Source organism: Ranitomeya variabilis, chromosome 7, assembly GCF_051348905.1.
Source record: "Ranitomeya variabilis isolate aRanVar5 chromosome 7, aRanVar5.hap1, whole genome shotgun sequence".
NCBI lineage: Eukaryota > Metazoa > Chordata > Amphibia > Anura > Dendrobatidae > Ranitomeya > Ranitomeya variabilis.
Window position 1 is genome coordinate 141,507,666 of NC_135238.1, and position 23,331 is coordinate 141,530,996.

The 23,331-nt window shown below is 41.1% G+C and overlaps 1 protein-coding gene across 8 annotated transcripts in view; it reads right to left on the reverse strand.

Annotated features, from left to right (window-relative positions):
* Nucleotides 1-23,331, reverse strand: part of PARD3B (par-3 family cell polarity regulator beta) — a 2,038,921-nt gene that overhangs the window by 1,427,709 nt on the left and 587,881 nt on the right. For all 8 annotated transcript variants that reach the window (XM_077271962.1, XM_077271960.1, XM_077271958.1 and 5 more), the window contains exons 9-10: nucleotides 23,128-23,267; nucleotides 15,002-15,130 (exon numbers count right to left, since the gene is read on the reverse strand). In XM_077271962.1, coding sequence (XP_077128077.1) covers nucleotides 15,002-15,130; nucleotides 23,128-23,267 — 269 coding nt within the window. The remainder of the gene's footprint in view (nucleotides 1-15,001; nucleotides 15,131-23,127; nucleotides 23,268-23,331) is intronic.

Below are 23,331 nucleotides of genomic sequence, written 5' to 3' on the forward strand. Positions count from 1 at the left end.
GCTTGTGGTTTTCCCACCATCACTTTCAACTTTTACCTTATGTAGCATTGGAAGATGATAAAGCAAAACATCCACCACATAAAATTCCCATCATACACATGTCAAAATGAACTATTTATAAGAAAAAATGCAGTACTTTGGAGGCGTCCTACTCCATTGACATGTTGACAGCTTGTTTCATCCTCTAGGAGTCACAATTATCATCAGAAAAAAGTACGGTAAGTGGTAGAGTTTTACACTTAATAGTTCAACATACCGGTATGTGTTTCAGGTTGTTATATTTGTCTCCATGTCTTTAGATAGCCTACACTGGCTTTTTATGTCAGTCCATTTTAACAATCTCTCTCGACAGGGAGATGACCAGTGGAGCTCATCATCACTTATTTATTATGCTTTGCTTATATAGCGCCATCATATTCCATAGCGCTTTACATACATTATCATCGCTGTCCCCAATGGGGTACACAATCTAAATTCACTATCAGTATGTCTTTGGAGTGTGGGAGGAAACCGGAGAACCCTGAGGAAACCCACGGGAACTCGGGGAAAACATACAAACTCCTTGTAGATGTTGTCCTTGGTGGGATTTGAACCCAGGACCCCAGCGCTGCAAGGCTGCAGTGCTAACCACTGAGCCACTGTGCTGCATATAGTGTTAACAGTAGGCAATCTTGGTAGACAGGTGTATTGTAAAGCCCATTATTTGTGATTATGGGGATACAATCACTGAGGCCGCCACATGCATAAGTGGTAAACGGTTTTGTGTGTGAAAATGCATTTAATGACACAAATAGCTAAAGGATTATTCACATGTTATGACACTGGCACAGTTAAACAGCATGGAAATAAGCACGTTTGAAACAGACTTGCCTTTTCAATCTAGTGTATAGTTTCTTGCCAAGGAGACACACACACCAGAGTCTGGCCAGTATGTGAAATAGTTGCATTCTGGCCTCATAAATTCTTTCCTGAGATACTAGTCAGCTCTTTCCATCCCATTGATTTTGTTTACAGCAGTTAGCTGCTCACATCCCTCCTCCTGACAAGCTGCCGTTATTAGTCATGCAAAATCACAAGTCCCCACCCCCCATCACGGCATTTTCCACAGCAGTTTTCCTAATTATTGCTCTCTTTTTTATAGGCCCTGTTATCTTTGTATGCAAATATAGTGATAACACTGTGGACTTCAGAACAAGCAATAACAAACCGTTATTGTGTCACAGTAGCATAACTACTATATAGTTTATCAGTAGGACAAAGCTACTGGACCAGAACAGTCATTGGAAGTGGAGTGTCCCTCCAGCAACAAGGGAGTCAGACAGGAAAGCGGTGTGCTGATGAATACACAATTTAAGAATAAGCTTTGAGTCGCCTGCCAGGGCTGTGGGGCACTTGGTATCGGGTCCGGTCTTAAAGGGGATGTCACGGTGGCTGTGAACCGGTAAGTGGCATGGTTGCCCAATTAAAGGGGAAAGGTCTTTTAAGGAGTATTGTGAATAAAGTCTATTGTTTGTGATGCCACCTGTGGCGTTCGGTCAGTGGGGACCGACACTTCTTAAAGGGGTCCTCTAGGGTGATGGTATGCAGCAAGATGGTGATGCTTCCCATAGGTGAAGTGGGGTCCCCAGGGCTTCCCAAGTGTAGGGCACCAATGGTGTGGTGGATGGTATGGCAAAGAACGAGGACACAGGTTTGCAGTCTTTACCTGGTTTACTGATGATAGTAGTCATCAGTCCAGGGTACCAAGTGCAGGGTAGCTGTGGTCCGGCTGGCTTGGAGGCAGTAGGAGATGCCTCTCCCAGGTGAGGTCCATAAGCCTTTCCTACTTGCACTACTTTAGTTGGTGAGGTCCCTGCTGCTTGAAGCTTATTGCAAGTCCCCTCTCTCCTGTCCTAAGACAGATGTCTGTACGATAGGCAGGTCGAGCCTGTTTATAGGGTCTCTATCATGACCTGGGCTCTAAGGTTAATGCTTCACCTCAGACTTGATGCAGGCAATTGACAAACAGTCCTATGACCTCCGGTTCTGTCGTGCATCCTGGAGAACAACACGACCTTGGGCTCCCAGTACCCAGTTTCTGTGCTCTGGCTCCTAGGGTGTCCTTCCACTGTTCCCCCCCTGAGCCTCTTCCTCCTCTGTGCTTCTTCCCTCTAAGCTCCTCCACCATTTAACTCCTTCAAGTTCTCACTCTTTCTATTGGCCACAGCTCTTATGCAGCTGTGTAGCCCCTCCATCTCTTCCAGACGTCCTTCTTCTCTCCTCACTCCTCTGCTACTCTCTACAACTGGCTGACTCCTTCTCCAGGCCAGGATATATAAAGTCTAAAGAAGCTCCCCTGAATCCGGGTCCTGAGCCCCCTCTCCTGGCCTAGATTCAGAGGTGTTGAATGGGAGTGCCTTACCTGATAGAGAGAATCATCCTTGCCTCCAAGCATGATATCACCCTCCCCGAAAGGAAGGCAACATCACTGTAACAACCGGTTATCTGGGGTGTTACACATTCAATTAAAATACATAACAATTGATATGCAGTCTTCAACCTCAACTTGTCTCAAGGTGATCTCTTTCCATGTCTCTATAGGTTATGTGGTTTATGCTGGTCTACAATATTCCAACAGTCAAAGCAAGACTGTTGTTTAATGCCATCCACTAATTGAATCTGTTAGGATCCATATTTGAAAAAAATTCAATTCAAAATGTAATGATTGTACCATACAGGTATCTTTAAGTTAAGCATGCAGTAGCAGATGGACTGGTGTCGATCATACAGAAATGTACCTTGGGTGATATTCTAATTAGAGGACACTCTCAATGGTTGCCAGAAATTAAGCAAATCAAGGTTGTCTCCAGAGTTCAGCAGACAGCTCCCTCTCCTGCTGTTTTAGGACAACAGCTGGCAGGAAATACTAGCAGAATTAGGATAAATGACTAATCAGATAATAGTTTAGTACTGTTTGCGGTTGGTCATAATATTAATATACTGATCTTCATCCTCAGTGGAGAAAGTAATCTCATCATCATTTCCTTTGTTCATTAGAGAAGAAAAAGAGATCATTTATATAACTAGTGGAGCAATGTCTAGTACCTTAGGGTTTAACAAAGGGCTAAGTACTGGTGACCTTGCTGTGTTCAGAATCAGTCAACAGCATCATCATTATTTATTTTTTCAATCAGTTTTCAGATATGTGTTCTTTTTTTATAAAAAGAGAAGGCTAGACGAAATAGGGATTATGATTAGTGATGAGCGAATGTGCTCGATGACGCTTGGATTTCACTCAAGTATCTTGGTGCTCGGATGTGTGCGGCACTCATCAAGCAATGGCTGATGCTTGGATTTAATGCATGAATCCCCGCCCCACATGTTTGGTATATGTTACACAGCCAATAAGCAAGGAAGGACTGCTTGCCAGTCACTGCAATATCATAGCCATCTTGGAAGTGGCATTACGGTGATTGGCTGACAGAATTACCTCATCAGAGGTTATAAAATGACAGCACCACCACGCTTGGCACACCATTACACAGCTCATGGACAGTTCTGATCGGAGGGAGAGAGTAGTTGACCAGGTCTCTGTGCACAGTTTTAGGAATCAAAGTTCTCTAGTAATGATGTTTTGCTGACCCATCATACTAAGTCCTTCTAAGGGCTAATCGTGTGCTCTGCTGTTTATAAGCTATACATTCCGCATTTAGCCCAGGGACCGCTGCTCGAGCAGGGAGACTGGCTCAATACAGCCACTAGGCAGGGCTTAAGGCTTTGTAGTCCATTGATAAATATATACCTGCTGCACGTGACTTTTTTTTTTTTTTTTTTTTTTGGGGGGGGTGAAAAATCCATGTGAGTCTTTGTTTTTTCTATATGGCATGTGTCAATACTTCTTTTAAAACTTTTTTTTCACATGTGTATAATTTTGTGACTCACATTAAATGTATTTTTGTTTTCTTACCTCGTTTTGCATGCAGCCTTGTTAGGCAGGCTTTCCTAGTAAGTGATTGACAACGATCTATGCACATAAGTTGAAAATTGTCAATCACTCAGAAAGACTGTCCATTGGTCTCCTAAGTGTATAAAGTGCAGGAAATTAAATAAATTACTGAATCTTTCCCCATCAAACTAATTATTAATATGACCTGCTTCATCTGCTCTATAAAATGCTCCTTGTACATCAGCAACAGTCTCTTTATTTGTCCTCCTGTTAGACCATGTATTTGGTCCAGAAAATATTTTGTGAGTTAAAATCAGCAGCATAAATTTCTCACAGTTCTGGACTTCAGGTTAATTGCTGTCACCTACTTGGCTACACAAGTGCATTTTGGCTGTGTAATCAGGTCTAGGAAAAGTCAAGAGTTCAAATGTAAACAATATGTTTCCTCATTACTTACAAAAATCAAGAATATTGAGAAACAGAAACTGTACCAAGAAGTTATAAAGCTTTTCACTATCATGTTATTTTCAGACAGTATGGATTTAACAGGGGTTTATTTCAATTTTTTTTTGTTTTAATGGGCTTCATAAGTACTCGCTTGAGATCAGCTGCATTTCACAGTTAAGCCACAGCATAACCCCGACTTGTTAAATGGGTTGACTGGTCCGAATTGATAAGTCTGTAGCTAGTCTGTGTGACTTCAGACTTATGAATCCCCTCAGAAAATGCACTGTGTGCTGCAGGATTCACCGGTTTCAGAGCCGGGAACGTCTCGTGAGTGTGGCCTCACTCCATACACTTGTTTTGAGCAAGGCCGTGACCCGACCAGTGATGCGGCTGTCCAGTGGTTATGGCCTACTAGAGAGTGTGGCCATGCTCCATACAAGTGTAATGAAGCAAGGCCATGCCCACTTGGCCATGAGTATGTATAACCCATACATATTAGAGGCCCCCTGTCCAGAAACCGGCGAATCCTCGCATAGAACGGTGCATGCACTGGGGGAAATTGTTAAGTCTGCAGGTACATAGTGTGACTTGTAATAACAGCTAGTGGAAAAAATTGGCATACTGAATATGAAACATATATACTCCTATAGTTAAAAAAATCACCATACTGCCAGTATGTGGACAAATATAAGACCAATCGTCAATGCATAGCGAACAAAAAAGGGGGGAGGACAATCAACAGGTCTAGAAAAAATAGCAAATGCTTTATTAATTATATAAAATCCACAAATACAGAACAAGGAGAAGATATGAATAACCAACAGGCAAAAAGAAGCCAGGGCACAAGAGGTGACGGAATAACAGTGATCATGTATGAAAAACAGTGGTCCTATAAATCCAATACAGAAATAATATCACTGTATCAACGACTCACTGAATTAGTAAAAAGCTAAAGGACCCTAATCAACAGACACAATAGTCTGATGTGCATGAATAAGTTGTAAACAAAATTGAAAATCTTGCTGTTTCTGCAGCATAGAGTAAATAGCACAAGTGTGAATGATCATACAAAAAAGAGCAGCATGAATTTGGGTAGTAGAATAGTGGATAGTGCACTCATATGTACCAGCATATTAAATAAAGAATGAATTAGTCAAACATTTAGAAAAATTGCATGCACATGGAATGGAACAGGAATACACTTCGTCGGCATGCCTGCCCGTACGTGCGTTTCTGAAGCCTTCGTCAGGGGACATGATACGTGCGTAGGGACGGGCTCACCAGCGCAGTGTATTCCTGTTCCATTCTATGTGCATGCTTTAAGGTATAGTGTGATCAAGCAAATTTTTCTATATGTTTGACTAATGCATTCTTTATTTAATATGCTGGTACATATGAGTGCACTATCCACTCGTGTACTACCCAAATTCATGTTGCTCTTTTTTGTATGATTATTCACACTTATGCTATTTACTCTATGCTGCACTGGCAGTAAGATTTTCAATTTTGTTAACAACTTATTCATGCACATCAGACCAATGTGTCTGTTGATTAGGGTTCTTAAGCTTTTCACTAATTCAGTGAGTTGTTGATACAGTGATATTACTGCTGTATTGGATTTATAGGACCACTGTTTTCCATGCATGATCACTGTTATTTCATCACCTCTTGAGCCCTGGCTTCTTTTTGCTTGTTGGTTATTCGTATCTTTTCCTTGTCCTGTATTTGTGGATTGTATCAATTTATATAATTGATAATGCATTTAATAATTTATCTAGACCTGTTGATCGAGGAACATAGTGTGACTGCAGATTTATCGATTTGGACCGGAAAACTCCTTTAATATTCACTAAAAGTTTAAAGGGCCTACCCCTTTCAGAAACTGTTTCTCTATTTGCACAGTTTGTTCTAAAATCAAACACTGTGGTTTACTTACCTCTTGAAGGGTCCAACATTGTGTCTCCGCTGCAGCCCTTTGTTTGCTGTGATGGTAACATCACATTGACATTACTGCAGCCAATCACTGAACTCAATCACTCTGCTGATATAGGCAGCACAACCTGCTGAGCAATGTAGATGTGATGGTACTGTCACGGGTGTGTCAGAAACTGCAGACAGTTGGCCTTGCAGACTAGTGGCCACCTTCTCTGGCTTTAATGGTGCCACCTGGTTCTGGGTATTTATAACTCCCAACTTCTTGTTGGGAGTTGGGGGTGTTATTTTCTATTTGCACTTCCCTGTTGAGGCTTGGAGCTGCAGCAGTTAGCTAGCGTCTTCTTTGGAGTTTGAAGGAAGACGGTTTTTCTATCTGACTCTACTCAAGCTCAGTGTTCCCCTTGTTTTGTGTATCCTAGCTGTCTTTAGTGTTAGTGGGATTTGACCAGTGTTTACCCCTTCCTTCCTTAAGCACGGCTAACCGCTAGGGTCTGACAGGGACTAGGTATCCTGCCCGGAGATAGGTGTGGAACCTATTTTGGGTCTCTTAGAGCATACAGGGTGACATTAGATTTGCCTAGGGGTCTCTACTCCCTGCATCCCTAGTGTTGGCCCCCCCCTTACCCATATTGTTTTGTGTTGCACTTAGTCTGTCCTACACTGTGCATGACATGTACACTGCAGAGACACAGCACTGGGCCCAGGAATGGCAAGTAAAGAATGTTTTTGTTTTTTTGATATAATGAACTATGTATATACAGAAAAACATTCTGAAAGCAAACCACCCCATAAAAAGATTCAAGACAATTTCTTTAAATAAAGTGTTGTAACTCACGTTTGCTTCATTAGTGATAACAAACCACAGGACAAAGATCACAAGCAACAGAGCCAAATCCTTACTGCTAATTAGATGACCAATTTCACTTAAAAAATATTTTCTTTTCCTTAGAGAAAGAAATCACAAATGATCAGGTTCCCAAACAAAATGTGCTTTTTACAACAGTATCAAATGCTGCTGCCTGTCTTGCTTTTCCAAAAGGTCTATATGTTCCCTGTTCTCCGTCTTCCTCCTCATTAAATGTGTGTCCTTTTCCTCCTCCTAATGACAGATGAAGCTGTCCCAGCATTTGGCAATTTTACATAGCTCAACTTTTCGTTCCACAACAGAATGCTGTCAAAACTGGTTATATAATATATTCTCCTGCACTACTCCAGAACATGACCTCTTGTTTTCAAGTTCGTTATTATTTCAAAACCGCTCACACAAATCAATATAAGGTTTTCTTCAGCGGTACAGTGGGTATCTTTGGGAGGTCATCTTTCTACACCTCCTCTCCCAAACTATAGATGTCAGGACTGGCTAATCTCCTGTTATATTTTAAACCTTCAATCATTCCTGTTGCCCTCTGCAATACCAATTTCACACTGTGCTATGTCTTTCGGCGTGGGCACACTATTCTGTAATTGCACATTACTCAGTTATAGTACTGCTAACGGAAGGTATATCACTCCGGAAAAACCTCAAATCCTGCCTGACCTTCACAAGTTTTGGACATGTCAAGCTTGCTCCCATTAAAAATGTGGTAAAGTGGAAAACTACAGAGCAAAGACTGTGTGAGAACTATAGTCTGGTACATACAACCTTGTATTGATTTCAGTGCAATCACTTTAAATAATTTAGCATTTAACACACATCATGCATGCTTGATTAGAACTTCTCATAACTTGACATCAACAGGCATGGTCATCGAATCAAGGCTGCTGAAGACTGTTGGCCAGTAATTGGTCTCTTGGGTGAAAAAGTCAAATAATGGCTGAGGGTCAGACAAATGCATGGAGGTTTTACATAGTGGACTGTGTTCTGAGTTACAGCAGTAATAGCCCAAACCTGTAAAGGAAGCAGTTATAAAAATAGATCCATTAGAACCATAACATACCCAAAATGGAGCCAACACTTTCAGGCTGGGGTACACAAGCTGCAGCCCAGGGGCCACATGGCCCACCATTCCCACTTTGTGGCTCCAAACTATCTGGTCACAGAAATTTCTGCCTTTTTGCAGCAGTTTGATGCTACTGCTCCAATCAGCCTATGCTTGTTGCTGCTAAAAACAGCAAGAGCAGGTGGCGGCTGATGGGAGTATTAATAAGTCAATGCCTGTGCTCTAAATAAATAATTCAAAAAAGAAAATCTGGCGTGGGTTCCCCTGTATTTTTGATAACCAGACAAAACTGACAGATGTGGGCTGCAACACTCAGCTGTCAGCATTAGCAAGGCTGGTTATCAAGAATAGATTGGGTCCCCACACTGATTTTTAAAATTATTTAAATAATTAAAAAAATGGAGTGTGTCCTCCCCTTTTTTGACAGCTAGCCAAGCTAAAGCAGACAGCTGGGGGTTGGTATTCTCAGGCTAGCAAGGGGCCATGGATATTGCCCCCACCAGTCTAAAAATAGCAGCCCACAGCAGCCCCAGAAAAGGCACATCTATTAGATGCACCTTTGCCTGGATCTTCCCACTTGCCCTGCAGTGGTGGCAAGAGAGGTTCATATTTGTGGGGTTGATGCCAACTTTGTATTCTCCAGTGACATAAAGCCCACGGGTTAGTAATTGAGAATTACTGCCTCAGTGACTAGTGGTGATGTCATCGAAGTTCACTGAGGCTATGTTCCAAGCTGAGACCCTGAACTGCGATGTTCTCAGTGAAATCACCACTAGCACAGTGATAAAAAGTCTTACAGTGCAGCGGTGAGTTTACCGTAGTTCACTATAAGAAATTTCTCACGTTGAACTGTGGTGACCACTCTGAGCTTAGCACTGCAACGTGACACTTTTTGTCACAGTGATCACACCAAGGACACCGCAGTTCAGTGACCCGGCTTGGAACGGCCTCAGTGACCAGCTTTAACCTTGATTATGTCACCGCTAGTCACTGAGGCTGAGCTCGCAGCAGCTCATTCCTCAGTGGTTCTCAGCCTGGACGGTAGCACCTTAGCACCATCCAGGTTGAAAATGGTTCATCCCCCAGATATGGAGTACAGTGTGGGAAAGAACGTCAGACAGGTGAGGGAAATGGTTGTTTTTTATTTTTGTTTTGTTTTTTAAAGGAGACCAGGGCTTCAATGGAATGGGGGTTAGATGAGTATAACTGTGCTCGTGTTTAAATAAAAAAGTAAACATTTTTTTTTTTTATTTCAAATAAAGGACTTTATACTTACTGTCTGTTTATTTACAATACTATAGGATTAGTAATGGATAGGATAAGATGCCTCTCCATTAGTAAGCCGTTGGCTTGATGTCACCACAAACACTACAAAAGTGACATCAACCCCACAAATATGGACCCCACTTGCATGCACATTTTCTGAGTGCCTGCAAGCTGCTATTTTTAAACTCAGGAGACAAAAATACAGGGGAACCCTCGCCGTTTTTGTTTTTCTTAATTATTTATTTAGATAAATACTCCCATCAGCTGCCGCCTGCTCTTGTTGTTATTAGCGGCAACAGGCGTAGACTGATGGAAGTAGTAGTCCCATCAACCAACGCCAGTGACCGGAGGTAAACCTTTTACCTATGGTCACAGCTGCGGGCTCAGGCTGTCATTTGACAGCATGGAAAATGCAGCTCTCTGACTGGTGGTAACATTCTTACAATTGTAACAGCTGTTCATCGGTTTTGGAGAACTCAACAATTTTCTAAAGGGACTCACAACATTACTGTCTTTTTTGGCTTTTCAAACAGACCTACAATAAAATATATATATATATATATATATATATATATATATATATATATATATATATATATATATATATATATATATATATATATAACCACTTTGGACTGAAATAAAACTTGTTCTTGAGTTACACAGCTCAAACATTACAGAGGTAAATGCAGAGAAATGTATCGTATGTATGAGAGACATGTACCTCATACATTTTAAGAAATGGTTTAATCACCAAAGTAAATAATTAACTCCAGCTAATGAGTTCTTATATACTCATTAACATATTATTGTGTGAAATTTTCCGTCAGGAATTTGTGTTAAAAATGAGCAAGTAATTACACTTATTAAACTATGACAACAAAAGCTCGAAAAGTAATTGATTAAACTTGAACTACCCTCAACAAATTCACAGATCTGTGAGCTTGATAAGAATGTGATTATCTATACAACCAAATGCCATGTCTTAATATTACTTAAAACGTAACAGCCATTTTCATTTATATTTCATATACCAATAGTACACATGAAAATAAGCAAGTTTGTAATTTATCTTATCAAAGAAATCTGCTTCTTTCTCTGACAAAATTGATCAGTCATCATCAAAATTCTCAATTCTGAGGTAAAATCTGTATTCAGTGCAGACAGATTGTCCCATTACTGCTGATAGGAGATGGCAGATACTGCTGATAAGGGTCTATGTAGATAGGGGAGGGGTAGAGACAGAGCTCCTCCCTCCTCCATAGACCCTTATCAGCAGTATCTGCCATCTCCTATCTCAGTAATGGGACAATCTGTCTGCACTGAATACAGATTTTACCTCAGAATTGAGAATTTTGATGATGATTGATGAATTCTGGCGGAGAAAGAAGCAGATTTCTATGATAAGATATATTACAGTTTCTTATTTTCATGTGTACTATTGATTTATGAAATCTAAATGAAAACGACAGACACGCTTTAAGAATACAGGTATTCTAGTTGCAAACAATTTTCTTCTAATGCCTCACATTTTTAGCCCTAGACAAATCAAACTGAAGGGACAGGACGGTTTCCCTTTCCTTTGCATACCAACAATTTTTTACATGATCAACGGCCAAATCGAAAGAAATCACAGAAAAACTAAGTGTGGTCCACTTTATAGATAAAAAGGTGCATGCGAATGCTGGTAACTCCTGCATGCATCCATTATGTGAACAAGCAAGTGGATCTGCACATGGAGCCAGTCACTGCTGCAAATTGCCGACATGACTATCCAGCTCCACTCATAAAGATGCCTGAACAGGGCCTTAAATGGAATCTGTCAGTAAGATCACCCACTCCACCCCCTCCAAACTGTGTGAATGAGAATGCAGCTCTTTGAAACGTAAATCAATTGATACCTTTACATCTTCTATCTGTTGCTGCATTCCGATAAATAAACATTTACATTCATATGCAAATTAGGTGTTAAGTGCTCTGGGCATGACAGAGCCCTTAAGGAGCTCCTGAAACCCTAGGCCTATTGCAAGTCCCACATTCCAGACATTGCAAGCCACAGTGCAAACCACACATTGCACCAAAATATCAGATGCAGCAACAGAGCTGAGAGGTTATCACACCAGGCAGAAGGGATTTGTAGAAAAAACAGTGCAAGGGAGAAGTGAGTCAGGAAAGGAAAACGTAGATTGCCCTGAACAACTGCTCTACTTTTCCCTCATTATACTTTTGATAAATCTTTATAATGAAGTGAATTTCCCTAGAGAACTCTAAGGTTATCTTCACACATGGCTTATTTGCAGCTTTTTTTTTTTTCTTTCTGTTTTTTTACTGCAGCAAAAAGTAAAGTGTTTGCACTAAAAACACACCTCTTTATAAATCAGGCAAGGCAAGACATGCTGTGTATTGTGGTGTGTGCCTCATCACAAATCTTACCCCCATCAGTGACTGGAGTAAGATTTGTGGCATGAGGAATGCTGCCGATAGTCATGAATCTGACAAGCGGTCGTCATTAAGAACTTGACACCCAACTGTCCCAATACGCAGTAGGTGTAATAAAAATATTAGAAAATACCTCCAATTAAAAATGTACTATAGTTTTTCTGATTTGCTATGTCTCTTTCTTCATGTACATGCATTGCAGGACCTTGGGAATCCATGGTTATGACCACTGGCAACTAGCTAACAGTCAGTATATCTGTGAGCGTAACGATGGATACCTAAGGTCCTGCAATGCCTGCACATGAGGAAAGAGACATAATGAATCAGAAGAACTATATTTGTAATTGGAGGTATTTGCTAATATTATTATTACTACACCTACTACATATTGGGATATGATCTTGGAGATGGGAATAGCCATTTAAAGGGGTTCTCCACTTCAGGACAACCCTTGTATAACCCCTTCAGGGTCCCCTTTAAAATAACAGAAGATAATAATCTCATAACATTGCTAAAATGGTGCCATTATTCCTGGCAGATCACAAGACGTTGTTGTCTAAAAGGTCTAGAGCAGCCCATCTGCAGCTTCCGATCGGCTGTAGCTGCCACTCTGGCAAAATAAAGAAGGATGCAGCCAATCAATGGATGCCGATTGGCTGCTGCAGACCCCTGACCAGTCTGAAATAGTGCCACCACAAAAGGTGATTATCTTCTGTTTGTATAGCAAATGGGGCCATGAAGTGGATAGGCAAAGGTTGGCCACCACTGGATAACACCCTTCACGGACACATGGATCGCTTATTTCATGGGTTGTGTTTCCAATAGAGCTACATCTACCTGTGTTTTTTGTGAGCCCTTACCACCAAGAAAAAAAAAATATATATATTTTCCACTTATTCAGAGTGAATTCATTCTAAAAGGAGCAGTATTTCTCTGTTCTGTGAAAAATGCAGAGGGTTAAACTTGAGAGATGGAACTTTCCACTGAGTTTCCGGTGTGTGTCACTCATACTTTCTCACACTTACACAACTATACAGGAGAGAGTAAAAACAACAAGGAAACAGGAAAACCTGGACATGTGCTACAAGGAAAATGAGGCTCAGGATGAAAGGAATAGAAAGCTGGTTCCATGGGAGATGACACTGTCTGGCCAATTCCTTCTGACAGACAGGAAAGGGAAGCTTTTGAGCAGACCTTCATCCTGCACACTCCTCAATAAGGGTCAAATACACACACCTACATCCCTCACGATCAGGCAGGACACCACGGCCAGAGACTAGAATGGAACCCATGCATCTCCCATGGCAGACAGCAGGGGTTATATAGGCAGATGCCGACCACCAGCAGTCAATGATAAATAGATGGATGGAACATTTACCATATACTAACATATCAATGTGTTAAAATAAAAAAAAAGATTTCCCTCAGTGTGGATTCACAAGGAAATATATCAGGAGCGGTCCATGTAAGGCTTTGTGTGCCCATTTAGCAAGGGCTTCACTAGCTTTCACGTTCCACCACAGGTTTAGTTATTGTTAGGCCGGATTCATTACCCTCTTAACACAGAAGTAGACTTCCGGAAAAGGAAAATTCAATCAGCTGGAAATAGTAAAATATACAATTGCTCATCTAGCTTTAGTGCCTATGGAGCCCTAGATCTGCAGTGGTCCCGGTCACTGAGCCATGGTCACAAGCTGACACAGGACAGGCGCTGGTGATGGTTGTGACCACAGCACTGTGTGGAGGGGGTGGAGTGACTGCTTATTTTAATAGCTAACATTGTACCCCTCTCAAACTTTTTCTGCAGCCAAAACTTGATGCACTGAAGTAAAATTGATTTCTTGCCAAGAGATCAGATGTTATTGTCCCATTTTTTGGTGCATTTTTCCTGCACTATTTTTGGTATGGATTACATGTGTGATTTGTCTTCAGTATATGTTTACTAAAATTAGTTTTATTCACCAAAAACGCAGCAAAAGAAACTGAGGAAACACAACAAAACCTGTGTGCTGTATTTTTTGAACTTTCTCATTGCTGCAAAAACACTGAAAGAATTGACATTCTGCAGACTTAAAACCAAGGCAGCACTCAAATTCAGCCAGGAAAAAAAAATCTGAAAGCTCATGTCCTTTGTTGATGCATCTTCCTATTTGCAAAAAAAATGGAGAAAAAACCCTCAAAATACTGCACATGAACATAACCAGCAACTGAGACACATTCAGGAGAACACCACCACATCATTTTACCATGTCTATTAAAGAGCACAGTCTGAATACAAAAAGCGAGGGTAACTTGGGGCAGAAAGTCCTTTAGAGCATAGCCTAACGTTACTACACAATGGGTATGCGTGTTCTCACATCCTCATAACCCTGCACATCAGAAGCAGTACTCTACAGTCCGTGCGTTCTGGTCTCCCTCAGAGCTATACTTTATAGCGATCCTATTCCATGTGTTTGGTCAGCTCACACGCGTCCACACATGCTGGTGTAACTTCCTCACAAATGCTAATGTGGTCTCGTATGAAATAACTGACAAAGAAAAGGAACCCTGAAGCCTGTGAAATCGATCGCCGGTGAGAAATGTGTTCTAATTACAGAATATCAGGCGTCTTATTAGGAATTACACACAGAGTCTCCTGAATCCATGTGAGTAACACAATAAGAGGTGACAAGCCGAAGCAGGCATTTATCATGCTGGGATCAGATCAGCGTGCCACTTTACCTCGCCGCCGTGCCTTTTAAATCCTGCAGGGTTACATTTTACGACTTGTCATGGTGGTTTTAAATCATCTAGCCATTTTCTCCAGAGTTGGATATATTCATGGACTTCTCCATAAATCAGGAGCTGTGTGATACCCGTGACAACATCACATCCCATAGCTTATGATGTCACCTGGGGTTGAAAATCAAATTTCATGGCCTGATAGTAAATCATTGTTGATTCTGATATAGTGTACGCTGAGCTAGCAGACTATGGAACGGCCGTCTCACTGAGACCCCGTCAGTCTGACAGGGAAAAAACATCAATAATGCAGAGTTATTGAAATTACCAGTTCACGGGGCAGAAAAGCATCCTCCTGCCGGGCCACCACCAGAGAAACCGTCTCTCCTAGTTTGGTGCTCCTCAGAATGGCCACCAGCTCCTCTTGGGTCTTGCCAACAATAGCCTGGCCTTTCACCTAAATCAGGACAGAATATGTAACGGTTAGTCCGACATTGTCTACATCAAGAGCTTACTACTACCGGTAAGTTAATTCACAGACTATAGCTGAATATAATTATACTTTTACATCATTTTTTCTATAACCTACATAAAGAAATATATACAGTATACTCATAGAATTACACATTCACAAGATTTGTATTATTTCACTAAAATTAAGAAGACATGTAAAATAGGTGGAGAGAGACTAAACCACCACCTTAAAAATGCATCACATATAGGAATATTCACATCATACGGCAGACACGCGTATAGGACAGTTTATTAAAGGTTAGCTCTCACCAGGTGTTATGTAACCCGAGAGCAGTGTGATGTGTGGGCAAAGACTCTGATTCCAGTGATGTGTCACTTACTGGGCTGCTTGATGTCATTTTGTTACAATTCCTGTTTTCTCTGCTGCAGATCTAGCAGTGCTCTAATGCTGAGCTCTGTATAACCCCGCCCACTGCACTGATTGGCAGCTTTCTGAGTACACTGTACATTGAGAGAAATCAGTGGTAGGGGCAGGGTTACACAGATCAGTTGACTAGGAGGCACTTAACAGCTAGTCCTGTACTGATAATCTTCTGCTGATAAAACACAGTTTAATGAAACAGCAACACGCAGTCTAGTAACTGACACATTGCTGGAATCAGGGTATCTAGAGGGAGACAATAAAATACAAAATGATACAAAAGTAGAGTTTGGGAATGAAATGCAACAAAACAAACTTCAAATAACAGCCAGTCTGAACTTGCACAAATGGTTATGTTAATTCATACATTAATATATACACCTACTGACCTACTAAGCAAGGGGACAAGTTTATCATCTTACCTTTCCATTTAAAGTGAATTTGTCACCAGGATTTTGGCACCAAATCTGAAAGCAGTTCAATGAAGAAACAGACTCTGATTCCAGTGATGTGTCAATTACTGGGCTGATTTCTGTACTTTTCCTAAAATACCTGTTTTATCAGCAGGATATTATCCCTGGAAACCTAGTAAACCTGCTGCCATGTAGTCCTCCATATTCCTGAGCTCTCTATAATCTTATCACACCTGATTGGCCTCTTTCTCCTTACACACAGTGTACACAGAAAGCTGCCAATCAGTGATGTGGGCTGCGTTATATAGGGCTCAGCACTAACAAAAGTGGTAGATATACAACAGATAAAATAGACTAAAACAACAACAACAAAAACTGCAACAAGCAGCCCAGTAAGTGATACATTGCTGGAATCAAAGTCTCTGCTCCTATATTATGCTGCTCTAAGATGGGGTAGCAAAAACATGGTGACAGATTCCCTTCAACAGACCCCCATAGACTTAAGTGAACACGTCTAACCTGACATCCATTAGAAACTAGTGCATGCTGCGATATTATTCATCCCTGATGAAGGATCTTCCGAAGCGCGCGTAGGGGCGTGCACCACACCTCTTCCAGGACCACCATCACACCAACTTTCAGGTAATATATTCCCCTGCCACACATATGCTCGGCATACTGACGGATAGAATCTCTTTTGGGTTTTTACTCCTTGCTTTCATGGTCCATTATGAGTTTAGGAGATTCTGAGAGGTAGTTGTTTATACCTCTATACACTACATACTGTGTCAGACAATTATATTTAACCATTAATAATATTTTTTTTTTCATTTGGACTATGTGAGTGTGAGCAGTAGCTATATTACATAAAATTATTGCATACAGGGTGTCAATTATTTATTTGTTTTTTTAATTAGTATATTTATTATTTATAGTCATGGTGTGTTATTTAATAGTGTATCCATGTGGGACTGTATCAATAATTCTAATTATTTATGCATTTTATTGTAATGGAGTATTATTTATTATTATTCACTCAGTCCCCTTATACCTAGTAATAATTTTTTACGTGGTCCCTATTGTGTTGATTCACTCAGTTATGTCTCACTTGTTTTTTTTTTTTATTTTTGGTTTTATTTGTATGTGTGGGGGTACCATTGTATAGTGTCCCTTTTTTCCCAATCACCTCCAATAATGGCTTTGTTTATTCCTTAAATATTATTGCCCCTCTTCTCGTGTTTATACATTATTGGTCATTTTACAATACATTGTTTAATTGGTTTCCTCCCTATCCAAGTTTTAGGTTTATCCATTTTTTGGGTTGACATCAGCAGTCCAGCCTGGATCAAAGCGTCTATCCAGGAGCGATATTCCATGAAGCACTTAAAGCACCACTCCAGCATTTTTTTAAATTTCGCCCCTGGAATGGTGCTGAAAATCCAAGTCTCCTTGTCTGATACTCACCTTTTGGTGTTTTCATCCATTTTCGCACCGCTCTGGTCCGTTTCCTGCAGTTTGTGACCTCCCGGCGGCTCGAGTGTTTGATAGAATGAGCCGGAGGCCGCTAATTAGTATAATTCTATGAAAGCCTTGTTCTGGCCTTGTTCTGGCTATCATAGACTTGCACTGAGAGCTTGTAAAGTAGTGTGTGAGTTACGGCCAGTCAGAAGCTGTGCTTAAAAGATGGTCGGAGCAGCACTGAAAAGCAGTGAGGACGCCGGGGCAGGGGACTAGAGCACCACTCTAGTGCTGAAGAAAAAACAAAACGTTGGAGTGGTGCCTTAATCAACTACAGGCCAAAAATACTGTTTGTGCTCCACAATAGTGGTTATTGATATGATCACTTAATATTGTCACCCCTCTCTCACGCCCCTATCGTCAATGAGAAGGTGACTAATTGGCGCTATACTTGCACCAATATAATTATTCTATCTACCTACCTATGTGCCAGTCACATGGGTATGTTTAGTGCACCATGCTGGCATACAGGCTATTACGGACGCTCATACTAGTAGATCAATAGCTTGTAAGATCCAAAGGGAGCAGATACTAATGTGAAGAGTAATAATCCCTGTACATCACTGCACTATACGTTGGCTTTGTGGAAGCTGCAGGAACTGCCTAGATCTGTCCAAGCAGAGGCTTTATCATACAACGTACAGCTGAGGTGTGGTTGGGCTCAGAGTACTACTACATACATATGTGACCAAAGACGCCTAATGGAGAGAAAACAGCATGGAAGTGAGGGGATGGGAGTGTCAGGAACGGGCTATAAAGAGGTAAATAAGGTATCCATTCTTTTTGGAGAAACCTATTAGGGCTCTCCATTCATCACACATATCTATGAGCCAAAGTGTAGAGTGACCCTTGCTCGGGACCAAGCAGAGCTTTCATGGACATACAGCCTCTCTTTGCCAACAGTTTCACTATAGGGAAAATTATTAGGATGCATTTGTTTCTCTGCAGCTGGATCCAGAAGATAAGATCGTTATTACAAGCAGGGCAGGACGACAACATCAAAAACAGCTCATAGATAAAGTCGGTAAGAGAAACATTTTCTAATCTTCACTGCTTTTAATTTCATATGTACATCAATGATGATTTATATCATTACACCTCAGTTTCTAACGTGTGTAAGGAGACTTATAGGCCATACAAAGCTTCTCTGGGAAATTAAGTATGCAAACTGCCTCTTCACAGAGAAAGAGCAGTTGTACTCTAGTGCCACCTACTGGAAGGGTCAATGACTCTCAGGATTGCTATGTCTAACAGGTGGCACTAGAGATCAAGTCGTCTTCCTTTCTGATGGGACAATTTGCACAGATCAGTTTGTGACACATATGTAGAAGACAGAGCAAGTATTCCAAGAAAATAATATTCGGACTGCATAGTCAGGAGAGAGAAATCCAGCACTTTTTTATGACAAAATAATACAAGCTGTTTGCCATTATAATGTAGCTGACCCTTCCACCAGCACAGGCAAAGCCATTTCACAGCATGCTGAACAGGGAGCACGGAGTGGAGAGGTTATATTGCTGCAAATTGGAAAACAGAACTAAAACATAGAAAACATTCAAACATGAAAGAATCATTACCAACTTTGTTCAGAGTTCAATCAAGGAAGAGAATGGCCAATCTGAATCAATCCATAGCAGTATCTGGGATTTGTTCAGCTATCGCACGCTCTATATATCTTGTCTCTTGCTATGGAAGCAAAGTATTTCCCCCTCATTGGATTTCTTCATGTTTTATTGTGGACAAACGCCATTGTACTATTTAGGGTTTTGACCCAAAACCAACTATGTGACAACAAAGTGATGTATCAATCATTAAATGAATGTCGAGGTGTCCATCCATTACTATGCCCCTCCTACATCATTGTTATATTGTCCAATTTACTTTACAGTGGATTTTCATGTATCAATTGTTTTGCTTGATTTTTTTGGTTTGTTTATTTAAGTTAATGGTCCACATGTATCAATGTACAGAATATGCCAGCAGTACCATAGTCAAGGAATATAGAAGTCAGCAAGCCACCATTCCCACTGATGCTCTGTTCAAAAGAGAAGCAAAAGAAGACTGTTCTGGCAATTAGTGGGGGTCTCTGTGATTGGACCCCCACTTCTTTAGAATTTAACTCTTATTGTATGGACCAGGATACTATACGACTGCTTCTACATAGGATAATTCTATTTTAAATTATACATATTTTAGTAAATAAAAATTGTGAGTGGGAATTTCAAACTTAGTCAAGAATATAAAAGGAGGTACTTCATTAATTTTCAAAATTTACTGTGAAATAGAGTGTAAAGTTGTATTTATAAATATTCCATAAAAATATGCCAAAGACAAAACACAAGGAGCAATTTGTAAGGAGGGTAATGAAACTCCATTAGAAGAGTTTCTGAATGTAGTAGGGAAATCTGCGAGAAAATGCAGATTGTTGAGGATTTCTAATACAATTGTGAAAAAAAAGTTTGGTGATGGCCACAGACACAAGATTCCGGAATGGTCATGTTTATAATTCTAGACTTTACTTTAGCCCTACGTTTCATATCACTGTATATTGTTACCAGAGCATAATATCTTCTGTGTTACTCCATTAACCATCGACTTGTTAGTGCAAGAGTTAGGCTATGTGCACATGCTGCAGAATTGCTGCAGAAATTTTGGTAGCAATTGTGCAACTCCCTGCCATGGGTATAACGCATGCAGAATTGGTATGTGTTTTCCCGCTAAACACTAGCGTTTTGCAAGCGTAATTAGCTTGCAGAATGCTAGCGTTTTCCAAGCGATCTGTAGCATCGCTTGGAAAACTGATTGACAGGTTGGTCACACTTGTCAAGCATAGTGCTTGACAAGTGTGACCAACTTTTTACTATTGATGCTGCCTATTCAAAAAATGGTTATTCTCCCCTTTCCGACGGCCCCCGATCTCCTCAGTGGCGCTCCTGGCGGCTTCCGTTCCCAGGGATGCATTGTGCGAAGGACCTTTGTGACGTTAGTCAAGGTCATGTGACTGTGAGGTCATCCCAGGTCCTTCACACAATGCATCCCTGGGAACGGAAGCCACCACGTGTACCGCTGAGTGGTGGGAGGACTCCGGGGGCCATTGGAAGGTAAGTATATATATATATATATATATATATGTATTTTTTTAACAGATATATGGTTCCCAAGGGCCTGGAGGAGAGTCTCCTCTCCTCCAGACTTGGGTACCATCATACATGAAGCGCTCACTTTACACATGGTGGGCATAGCCAAATGTGTAAAGTGGGTGTTTCAATGCATTCCTATGTATGCGGAATCGCCGTGATTCCGCAAAAAGAATGAGCATGCTGCGCATTTTTCCGCAATCTGATTCTGCTGCGGAAAAATATGCAGCATTACCACAGCATTGCAGAATCCCATTGAATTCAACTGGCTGTGTTGTGCATGTGTTTTTGCGGCAAAAAAACGCAGCAAAAATGAATACAATCAGCAATGTGTGCACATAGCCTTAATGGGAATATGTCATGTCAAAAAATGCTATTAAATGGAATCTGTCACCCCCAAAATCTAAGGTGAGCTAAGCCCACCAGCATCAGGGGCTTATCTACAGCATTCTGGAATGAGGTAGATAAGCCTCCGATGTATCCTGAAAGATGAGAAAAAGAGGTTAGATTATATTCACCCAGGGGCAGTCCCGGTCTGATGGGTGTCGTGGTCCGGTCCGGGGCCTCCTATCTTCATCAGATGACGTCCTCTTCTTGTCTTCACGCTGCGGCTCCAGCGCAGGCGTACGTTGTCTGCCCTGTTGAGGACAGAGCAAAGTACTGCAGTGTGCAGGTGCCGGGAAAGGTCAGAGAGACCCGGCGCCTCCACACTGCAGTACTTTGCTCTGCCCTCAACAGGTCAGACAAAGTAAGCCTGAGGGCAGACAAAGTAAGCCTGCCCCGGAGCCGCAGGGTGAAGACAAGAAGAGGATGTCATCGTAAGAAGATGGTAGGCCCCGGACCGGACTGTGACGCCCATCGTATCGGGACCGCCCCTGGGTGAATATAATCTAACCTCTTTTTCTCATCTTTCAGGATACATCGGGGGCTTATCTACAGCAGTCCAGAATGCTGTAGATAAGCCCCTGATGCTGGTGGGCTTACCTCACCTTCGATTTTGTGTCTGACAGGTTCCCTTTAACCTGCAGATATGTGATTTATAGCATTCTAAAGCTGTGTGGTCCCTGCACTGAAAACCCAGCTACAAGGGGGAAATTATCTTTATTCCTCCCGGCAGACTCAATACATAGTGAGCGGCAGCGGTAATCACATCCTGGCACTGACTGACAGCTGGCTCTGCACTTATGCCCTCTTGAGGTTGCTGTCAGTCAGTGCCATGGAGTGGTTACAGGGACCACTCAATGTCTACTGAGCAGAGACTGAAGCCGACCTACTATGAGTGTAAGCCGGAGGCTCCCAGGAGGAATAAAGTTTATTTCTTCCCAGCAGTCAGTCTTTCAGTGCGGAGGCTGCACAACTTTAGAATGCCATTAATCTGCAGATTAACCTCATGACTGCGAGCAAATAGCATTTTTTCACATGACAGGATTCTTTTAAACATGGACATGTCAGTTAAAGTTATTCCCTAATCAAAGCAGAGGGAATAACTTTATGATTGCTGGGGACTTGACTGTTGGGACTCTCAGTCAACCCAAGAACAGGTCTCTGGAACTTCAAGAACCAGACTCTTATTGGCCCCATCGTGAAAGAAGCAGAGGTTTGCTATCTTTGATCTATTCATTTTCTATAGTACTTCCGAAGAAAGAAAAATACAGCGCTCAGGTATCTCCCACAATCCCATTGAAATGAGTAATGTGGAGGCCCAACATATGCACTTCTGCACCATTCAACACAGGGCTTTACGCCTCAACTTATGGGTTTATGAGACCATTCTTGGGTTCACAGGAGGTCCCAGCAGTTGGACCCCAGCGATCATCAAGTTGCTTATAACTTACAATTTTGGGAAAACCTCTTTAATAAAATAATTTTGGAATTAAATTGTGGAATTTAAAGACGAACTATGTATAAATAATGACTTGCTGGACCCAATAATATGTTTTTTTGGGTAGTAGCTTTTATAGCAACACAACCCAAGTGGTTTATAATAATGAAATTGCTGTTTTGTGTAAGAATATTTATTATGACTAAATGGATATTGAAACAATGTCCAACAGGAGAAAGATGAGTGATGTAAACAAGTTCTTACAATAAGAAACACAACAATAAAAATATTTTTTTAGAAAATAGGGGAACGTCGGTTAAGTGACTTAGATCTTGAAGCAATATAATCCGCTATCCTGTACAACATATAGTGTAATATATTTACCGAGCAGCGATCATTCAGTGCTACCGGTCAGTCCATGTAAACAGATCTTTACATTTTAAGAAGTTAACTTTATCATTTACAATCCAAAATTATCTTTCCTTATCTAACATATTTTGTTCTGATCAGAAAAATTCCTCCTACCATGAGTCAGTATAACCACATATGTTCAATAAATTATTCATGAATCCAGGAATGATGAGATTTAAATGAGAATTTTGAATGTTCTTGGACTCTGAATTCCTGTAGTTTTCCAGAGAAGGAGAATAGAACAAACAGGATACATACCTCAATTAGTTGGTCTCCAGACTGGAGACGTCCATCCTTTATGGCCGCTCCTTTGGGAAGAATGTTTTTTACAAAAATAGGACCAGGTAAATGTACAGTAGAGTCTCTTGTGACAACTGTAAATCCAAGTCCATCTGGTCCTGGAATGGAAATTAACAACAGAAAAATGTGACAGATGTACCAACCAGTTACTTAATACGAGTA